This window comes from Penicillium arizonense (genome assembly GCF_001773325.1).
Source record: "Penicillium arizonense strain CBS 141311 chromosome Unknown PENARI_contig134, whole genome shotgun sequence".
Lineage (NCBI taxonomy): Eukaryota > Fungi > Ascomycota > Eurotiomycetes > Eurotiales > Aspergillaceae > Penicillium > Penicillium arizonense.
The window spans coordinates 1-9,052 of NW_019173411.1; the positions used below are offsets into that span (position 1 = coordinate 1).

General features: G+C 48.4%; 5 protein-coding genes across 5 annotated transcripts; 3 read left to right on the forward strand and 2 right to left on the reverse strand.

Annotated features, from left to right (window-relative positions):
* Window positions 1-24: 24 nt before the first annotated feature.
* On the forward strand, window positions 25-367 carry PENARI_c134G01905 (ankyrin repeat domain-containing protein; the record flags this gene model as incomplete). Its single annotated transcript, XM_022637976.1, has 1 exon — window positions 25-367. The coding sequence occupies exon 1, from the start codon at window positions 74-76 to the stop codon at window positions 365-367; it is 294 nt and encodes a 97-aa protein (XP_022482165.1). The 5' UTR covers window positions 25-73.
* Window positions 368-1,417: 1,050 nt separating this feature from the next.
* Window positions 1,418-2,419, reverse strand: PENARI_c134G12441 (NmrA/HSCARG family protein; the record flags this gene model as incomplete). The annotated part of the gene is made up of 1 exon (XM_022637980.1): window positions 1,418-2,419. One exon carries the CDS (start codon window positions 2,417-2,419, stop codon window positions 1,418-1,420), a length of 1,002 nt encoding a protein of 333 aa, XP_022482167.1.
* A 594-nt stretch (window positions 2,420-3,013) lies between these two features.
* On the reverse strand, window positions 3,014-4,061 carry PENARI_c134G05524 (uncharacterized protein; the record flags this gene model as incomplete). The annotated part of the gene is made up of 3 exons (XM_022637978.1): window positions 3,014-3,669; window positions 3,736-3,965; window positions 4,024-4,061. 3 exons carry the CDS (start codon window positions 4,059-4,061, stop codon window positions 3,014-3,016), a joined length of 924 nt encoding a protein of 307 aa, XP_022482168.1.
* A 451-nt stretch (window positions 4,062-4,512) lies between these two features.
* PENARI_c134G10696 (zinc-binding alcohol dehydrogenase family protein) lies at window positions 4,513-5,595 on the forward strand (the record flags this gene model as incomplete). Its single annotated transcript, XM_022637979.1, has 1 exon — window positions 4,513-5,595. The coding sequence occupies one exon, from the start codon at window positions 4,513-4,515 to the stop codon at window positions 5,593-5,595; it is 1,083 nt and encodes a 360-aa protein (XP_022482166.1).
* A 2,316-nt stretch (window positions 5,596-7,911) lies between these two features.
* Window positions 7,912-8,556, forward strand: PENARI_c134G03703 (uncharacterized protein; the record flags this gene model as incomplete). The annotated part of the gene is made up of 1 exon (XM_022637977.1): window positions 7,912-8,556. One exon carries the CDS (start codon window positions 7,912-7,914, stop codon window positions 8,554-8,556), a length of 645 nt encoding a protein of 214 aa, XP_022482164.1.
* Window positions 8,557-9,052: the final 496 nt, after the last annotated feature.

The following is a 9,052-nucleotide window of genomic DNA, read 5'->3' on the forward strand; positions in this document are numbered from 1 at the left end:
GATGGGCCACCCGGAAGTTATAAGGTTACTCCTTGAACACACAACACCCCCCGACATCAATCTCAAAACTTATATGGGAGACACTGCACTTTTCTTGGCCGCTTACGATGGTAACTTGGCTATTATAAATCTCTTGCTGGAGGAAAATGGACTGGATGGTACCGCTACTGACAAATTCGGGGACACGGCGTTATGCAAAGCAGCTCGGAATGGACACGAACAGGTTGTCAAGCGTCTCTACAGGGACACTCGTGCAAAATGTGCTAGTGATGTGAAAAGGGCCATTGAAGCAGCTTCCAACTGTAGAATTGCGCTCTACCTTGAAGGTCACTTGGATGAGGAGGGCAACTTTCGCACTTGGCCTTGAACTACAGGTAGGCTGTGATTGCTTTGTTGGATTCATCTTTCACCGTCTGGGCTCCAACAAATCATGTAATTCACGCACATCTCCCCTAAATATGGTTATCAACGCGCCCGACAATATTTCCATCTCTTCGTTCTTTTACTTCTACAAGAGTAGCTCGCTTGTACCTATAAACACCCTCCAATGTGCAGATTTAGGTCAAATCTTCTCCTTGAATTACGCTATCGGTAAATCAGGGTTATTGCACAGGCGGTGACAGGTTAAGGATAGGGTGACATGACAGGCAGTACTTTCATTAATAGTGAGTTAACTCGCAGAATATTTTGACCTTTTAAATGGAAATTGTAGGCACAACTGGCGGGTGATCTAATATTGAGTCGCTCACAGATGAGCTGATCAGAAAAAAAAGAGCTTGTCATTGCGGATTGAATATCTCCCACAAAGCCTCAATTTAAGAGGGCCGTGAAGGAATCAACAGTCAGCCAACGTTTCTTGACCGACTCAAGTCTTCTCTTTTTCTCAACACAACTCTTACTTGTCTCTCTCGCTGAGCAGCTAAAGGCATCAAAAGTGTCGCTGCAAATAGTTGCGGGAAAAGAAAATATGGCCTTTAACAACCCTCAATAGGGATAGGTTTCCCTCAACGTTTCCTACCCAGCTTGCAAGTGACAGAAGGCGAGAAGCCTATAAATACGTCCTCTACCCCCGGTAATTTCCTCTACGATCAATTCACTTGACTTTGCAAAGTCAAGCAGTCACTTGATAAGTTCTTCCCTTTGGCCCCTTCTGGAACTTCCACTGTACTAACATCTATCAAATACATCGTGGAACTTCCAGCAGCTTTACTGTGCTGGGGAAAACTTTGCATCACGCCAAACATTGTTTCGAGGGCTACAGAGGATTTCAATAGCGACGTTTGAAAAGACGGGTGGGTTGGGGTCTCGTGCAAGATGACCACTCTGTCTAGAAATTTCTCGTTTGATGACGGGTGTAGTCAACTTGAGAATCATTTACTAATACACAACGTCTCATACGTCTCAAGCGGAGCTTATATTACTCAAGACTAGACCAGTCTTCACCCTCTATGTACTCTTTCAGGCTTGCTGTCCTAGCCTCCGGCGACAAATCTTGTAGCGTGCAGCACACATCGGGGTCCCCACCAGTATATCCAAATTCCACAATATACCTTAAGGAGTCTTGGAACTCCCTCGAAAGAAACTCCGGCAGTGTTTTGAAGTAGTCATCCAGGCCAACCACCTTGATATCAATCTTGACGTTCCGAACATCGGCCCACAGCGTCCAAAATTCACGCCATGTGGTCATCTGGGTATACGCAAGAACATTCTTTCCTGGAGAATTCTCCAGCAATACCTTCACATAGACGCCTGTATCTCGGTCCACGACGATCCATGGAAGCTCAACTTCCGGCCCGTCAGGAATTTGTACAACGAAAGACCCGTCTTCCTGCTTTTGAGGCCGCCCAAGCCCCCCCTTCCAGTTGCTTGCATACATTCCGACCTGAACAGTGCTTAGCTTGGCAGCAAGGTCCGGCAGTTCCTCCCGAATGCGCTTCACTGCTTGTGCCTTGCCATCGAAATGGAAGTTCCAGGTGTACTTGCCCTTCGACCAGCGCTTAGTATCGCTAAGACTGCTGAACACGAAGTGCGTGAGCGTAGAGGAGACGGCAGGTGAATTAGCAGCGATTGCTATGTTCATGGCCTGTGTGGTCTCGAGGTTGCAGGCATATTCATTCACGGATATCCCGGCTTCCTGTGCCTTAGGGAAGTTGGCAGGGTTGAACATGTGGTTATAGATGTCCGTGACTGAAAATATCGCAGAGGCGCCGTGGAATGCACTCTCGAGGGAAGCAATGTCGTCCAGATCCGCTTTCACAATCTCCACCCCCTTCGAGGTCAGTTGCTGGGCTGCGGGGGAGGACGGGTTTCGGGTGATGCCACGAATGTGCCAGCCCTGGAGATTGAGGAAGGCATTTGCGACAGAGGACCCCTGGTTTCCCGTAATGCCGACCACCACTAGAACTTTGGAGGCACTCATGTCTGGTTCAGAAAAAAAGAATTTGAGATTTGAGGTAGGAGGCAAATTCTCAAAGCATTTATTTGTTTGCTACACAAGATCAACTGATGGGGCCTTACTCCGTACATAAATTCGACAGCTCTCTATCTCATCCAGATGGATTGCTAGCTACAGAAGTGGAACTGCACTTAGCCATAACTTCCCCATTGGCCTTTACAGTGGAGTGGCCTCCACGGTGGCTTCGGTCTTCGGATCATGATTTACGCCGTCTCCGCCAGGATCATCGGAGCGATGACTGATCACTAGTTGAAATTATCCGTGGTCCGATGTGGGGCAAATCACAAGGATGTTAATATCACTGAACTCGATGAAAATGATCTCAAGTTACTACCTGCAATCGACCCACGAATTAAAAGACCGCACAACCGCTATGTCAGTTGGCGACAGTTTCTCTTCTCTCTCCCTAGCAAGCTTTCTGTCTCTTCTTCCCAAACATATATACATATATATTTCAAAGAAATTTAACACAGTCAAGGTGGGAAACTCAAACACTAAACACTTGTATTACTATATGCATGCCAAATATGTCAACATCCCTAAGGCTTGTGAGCCTAGCTATATCTGGCTACTTTGACCCTTTCCTGGCGCATCCTTCTTGGCCTTTGTTTGGCCAAGCTTAAAAATACTCGACCTGGCCTCTTCCTTGTCTAGTCCAACCCCCTTCAACACGGTACTGTCGAATACATTCCTTGGTCCCACTGCGTTCAAAAACCAAACCGCAAAGGCATTAGTACCTTTCCAAATGGTGGCACTCTTTCCACTGAGAACTTCGTCTGCAACTTCCCGGGCAAACTGAGCCGGCGCCATCGTCTTTGCAAGGTGAGTGTTTGTTCGCGCCTTTACAGAATCCTCCACGACGTGGTAGATACTCTCCGGCCCAAAGTTGATATTGTCCGCCGCCATCAAGGGAGTCGATACCTCTCCCATGTACAATGTTTTGACATTGAGGCCAAGCGGCTGCAACTCGAGTCGAAGAGTGTCCGAGTAGGCTGCTACAGCCGCTTTGCTAGCGTTGTAAGCGGAAGCGAATGGATTCGGGACGCGCGCTAGGATGGAGGCGACATTAACTATTATCGGCGAAAAGCCTGAGCTCACGCTGGCGAGCAGAAGAGGGGTCAAGGCAGTAGTCACTTCCATGAGGCCAAAAACGTTCGTGTTGAAGAGTGCACGCACGCGGGCGGGATCTGCCTCGATGGCGGGTGCTTCGTAAACTAGGGTGCGAGCAGCGTTAATTTCCGTGCGAAAACCTGCAATCGACTATTCTGGAGATAACTCACGAGTGCCCGCATTGTTGAAGAGTATGTCCAAAGAACCTCCTGTACGACTCGAAATTTCTGCCGCTAGGGCCTTGATACTGCTCGCGTCCGTGACATCGAGAGTCAGTGTTTCGATATTTTTCCCGTGAAGGTTGGCCAAAGTCTTCAGCGACCTGGCGGTCGCAAAGACGCGGAAGCCCTTAGAAGCAAACTGCAAGGCTAGGGCGTTACCGGCACCCCCTTGGGAACATCTGGTGGGTGAGCGGTTAGGCCAGGGAATATGGAGGGAGTTGATAGGTCTCAACGCACCCGGTGATAAGGATTGACCTTTGCTTTGAGTCCGACATATTGGGAGAAATAAGGCTGATTATGAAGGATATTCACCGCACAACACCGCCTATGTATACTGAAGTAGTATGAAGCACGAGTAACCTAAGGTATAATGTAGGATATAGGAATAAGATCAGCTGATTATTAAACACATTTCTCAGCGACCTATACTGATGTGCCTTGACTCCTCCCACGTTATGGATCCATGGATCCATCCATGGATATTCGGGTGAGTTACATAACCATTCCGTCAGGACCGCACTAACTTTAACTTTACTACGCCGTCGGCAAGATAATTGCTCCATCCCCACCGCAAATTCCAGTGGCGCATTTTTAAACTTTCCTCGTTGATCTGGCTTATCTGCAAAGGCATGTGGCGTTGATAATTGACCATTTCCATAAATACTAGGACCTGCGACTCCGTACTCTTCACCGTATCCTTTTGGTCATTTGTTGTGCATCCATATCATGAAGGCTCTTATTTCCAACCGCAGAATTGCTACCAGAATTTTCAACCACGCCAGTGGCAAATCAGTCGGTGGCCAGGGGGGAAAGGTCAAGGACGATGTTCCCATTCCTACAATTTCACCCAACGAGATTTTGGTCAAAGTCAAGGCGGTCGCGTTGAATCCAACAGATTTCAAGCACCTAGATGTCATTTCTCCTCCTCACTCCATCATCGGCTGCGACTATGCCGGCGTGGTCCAACAGGTCGGCAGCGCCGTCAGGTCTGGATGGACACCCGGCGATCGCGTGGCGGGCGCCGTCCACGGTGGCCTTTTTCCCGACAAGGGCGCTTTCGCCGAGTACTTGAAAGTCGACGCGGATTTGGCTTGGAAGGTTCCTGATGAAATCAGCGACACGGACGCCACCACGTACGGTGTCTCAGCCGTGACTGCCATGTTGACCCTCAATATCCGTCATGGCCTCCCCTTCGTCCAAGGTGATCAGACAACCCCTAAAGATGAGGTGATCTTCATCTATGCTGGTGCCACCAGCACTGGGCTATTTCACATCCAGATTGCAAAGGCAGCTGGGTATAAAGTTGTTGCGACGGCCTCGCCGCGTTCATTCGACCTTGTCAAGGCGTACGGCGCCACTGCAGTGTTTGACTACAGATCGGCAACCGTTGCAGCAGATGTCGTCAAGGAGTATCCTAAGATCTCGAAGGCCGTCGATTGTTTCTCCGAAGGAAAATCTACTTCCGTATGTGCAGAAGTACTGAAGAACACTGGCGGTACGGTGGTAATGCTATTGCCTAACGGCAAGTCAAGCATACCGGGCGTGTCGTACGAGATGGTGATGGCGTATACGGTGTTTGGTCACCCTTTTCAGTGGTTACCCCCAATTGGCCCAAAGTTCGAGGCCAAACAAGCCGACCGCGAAGCTCTTGTCCGTTTTTACAAGGGCCTTCCAACAATCACACACATCTTGAAACCGATTCCTACTGTCCGGCAAAAGGAAGGGTTTGAGGGTATTTTAGATGGATTGAACAAACTACGAGCAGGCGCTGTAGCCGGAGGCAAGTTAGTAGTGGATTTTCTAGCTTAGTATAGCGCTGTATTATGCAAAATGAGATGAATCAAATTCGGGTTAAGAGAGACTTAGTACAATTACAAGAGAACTGTGCATGGGTCAATTACCGAAGGCATAGGAACATTAATTACCGCCATGACGTATACTTTACCAAATCCGAGGAAATTATGCAATTTTCCGAAATACAACAAAGTTGAACTATCAAGAGAGACTGGGACTGCAAAATAAACTCTTGGTCTACATCGTGCGTTTTGGTAATGTCGAGATATTACCGCCTAGACGTCGGCCTATGCATTGCCCATACGGACCATCTCAGCTGATTTCAGCGCAAAGATCACCCGAAGCGCTGCCGCATTGGAAGATCATCGGGTAGATTACCAACGCGTCAATACGTCTCGTATTCGTAAAGTTATTGTGGAGCAAGCCGCGGCACAATTATTGTGCCGTGTCCTGGGTAGCAACCCCAATTGAACTAGCCTTTGGAATTTCTGCATTTAACCGACAGTAAGGAGCTTTGTTCCGCAACTTGTTCACTAATCATGAACTTGCGGTCCACCGTAATCCAGATCAACGTCAATACCCCTGCCCTATCCTCATTTCGCACTTCTGTTTGTCTTGAATCTTTCTTTCAATAACCTTGGACTCGTCGAAACCTCTTGGTTAGGATTAGTAGGATGTTGGAATCCCAGATAGGTGTTGGATTTCATTCGTGTGGGAAGATTGAAAAAGGCAGGTGAAGGGTCAAAGGTGGCGGGCCGAATTAGTATTTCTTGCATCCACGTAGATCAACAAACCCTACTATGATCCATTCAGATCGGTTGTGTCGTAATGTGTACGATATGATCAGCAAGTGGTTCTTTCTGTGCCATAGCTTGGCACTTTGCTTGCGACGCGAGTCAAAACACAATGTGTCGGACAGGCATAAAGAAGTCATATAATCAAGCTCAGCCAATGATGCGAAACCTGGTCTTATTCATCACCATCGCGCCAGAAGGCTCTGAGGCGAACAAGTTTGCCGAACTTTCGATGCGGATAGCCGCGTCACATTTCCTGAGCCGGAAGTCTCGCATCAAACTAAATTCGGTGTCCTTGCATTAGTGGGAGAGCTAACCGCGCCTCTTGCGCGCTAATCAAATCCATCACCAACGGCGCTCGCTACAACCAACAAATACCACATGTCATTGGCTTTGCTCCCTTATAACCCGCAGTGAACGGTCATTCCAACTCAGTCTAGGATGAATCAAAATGAAAATGAACTGTTACAATTTCTCGAGCACGCGATTTGATGCGACCCTGTTCCTTGATCGAAAGTCACATGTGAGTAGGTCAGGAACAAGTGGAGGTGAGCACTTTCTCGCCGATAGAAAGGAAGATACTCAGTATGTAATATATATTACCCGTAATTCTGCACTCGAAAGCGAAAGGAAGATTGGCCCTCGTTCACCGCTGAGACCGGTCTGCGCATCTGTTCAACTATATTTATCGTGCACCTTGAACCTTTCGATCCCGAACGTTCGATTCTGACCATTGAAATATGGAAGAAAGCCCCGACACCGCGGAACTTCCTCTATCGGTTCAAGACCAGCGTGGTTCCGAATTGGACTTGTTTGTCCATCATAACCCTGATCAATTGCAAAAAATTTCTGATTTACGCGCCAAAATCGAGTCAATTCTTACGTAGTTGGACTCATACTCTACCGCTTTCGGTGAAGGAAAGGGTATCGCGAGGCACCTGAACGTACCACTACTCGGCAGCAGATTGGAAGATATCATTGGCGGCTCCTTCAGCAGCCCTTGCCCACGTATCGTTGAGATAAATGGTCCGGTCAATGACTATGGAGTTACTCCGGGCTGGGTAGATCTCATTCGAGGAGCAAGACCTGGCCAGTTCAAACCCCATGGCAATGAAATGTTTCATTACCGTACGCAAGGTCTGACAATAGAAATGAACAAACATGACCGGGAAGCAGTTTGCTCTCCTGTTTTTCGGAAGATATTCTGCTCGGGGCACCTCCCTGAGGATCTGAAAGCAGAGCAGGAGACTATCACTGCCCCGCTAGGCGACATGTCTGAGCTGGGTAAAGATATGATGCAAGGTGAGAAGTCACAGCTATCGTGAAAGATTCATGTACCAAGCGGCTAAAACTCATTAGCATTTGCGAAGATCCAACACGTCGTGAAACAACTCAAAGATTATAGCAACAATCTCTCGGCTCTGACCGGAATCGCACCCTCCTCCCTGGAGTTGACCAGGGGCCGATCATGTCTTCACGGCTTTCATCTCTCGGATCTTCAGTGGGGAATTCGGGGGGGGGTGACGAAGATTGCACCATGCCAATTGATGCACCACAAACTCCGCCACCTGATACCCGACTAGTGCAAACTCAGCAAATCACGCCGCACAAAGCCCCTGTTGCATCTGAAAGAGTAACCATTTGCACAAACACCGGGGGGGAAGGCGTGCTTCATTCACAGCCTCGCCACCGCTGGACCAGGGCAGAAAAAACAGCATATGCGGACTTTATGCGTGGCCGATGTCATATGTCCTGGCCCGGGATAGCAGACGATTACTGGAAGACCACGGGGAATCGGCTTAGTGTCAATTCTCTAAGGCAGCAGGCTAAGCGAATGGGAATCCAAGTAGAGAGTGGAAAGCCGGAAAGACCTTCGAAATCGAGCCGGTCGAGCCGATCAAGCCCCTTGGTGCTGAAGGTCAACTTCCCTCCGCACTCAGGGAAGTCGGCCAAGAATGATCAACAACCAAATTCCATCGGAATTATGCAAGATGGAGACCATGGGGTGGGCGACAGACTAGAAGCCTCCAAAATGCATGGGCATAACACTGAGCCCAAATACTCCACGCCGAATTCACCTTACTCACCGCAAGATATACCCATGTCCAACGATAAGCGCAACCTTCAAACTCAAGGCTCCGGCCAGGATTCTGCCGGCCAGCTGAACTGGATGTTAAACTGACTTTGCGAATCCAAATTTTCCGCATGGTGTCTACTTGGGTATCTTTGTGTAAAATAAGTTGAGTTCGTCCCGTCAACATTGGAATAGCTTCCATCCCCTTCAAAATATAGTTCAAATAGTCCAATAAGTTTACCATTTGCTCCATAGGTATTATATGTAAGCTGCTGCTCCGGATAAAATCCCTGTCCGAAGGGAAATCGAAGGCCCCGGGAGTCCGACGTAAGCTCCTAGAGGTCAACTACAGGTCGATAGGAACTCGTGCCACGATCCTGGGAACCCGTCGCACGATACAGTACGTACAAAAGCAATGTATTGACTCATGCCAATTTACTTTGTTCTTTTTACGCATGAATGGAAGATAGTTCCCAATCGCCATCCGGCTTGTGTCACATGGTTCCGTTCTGATGTCGTCTAAGACCTAGGCTGTCATCATCTTGTCATCCAGCTGTTCGATACTTCAGCAGTGGATATTCAAGAGGCTCACCTGCACATGTGT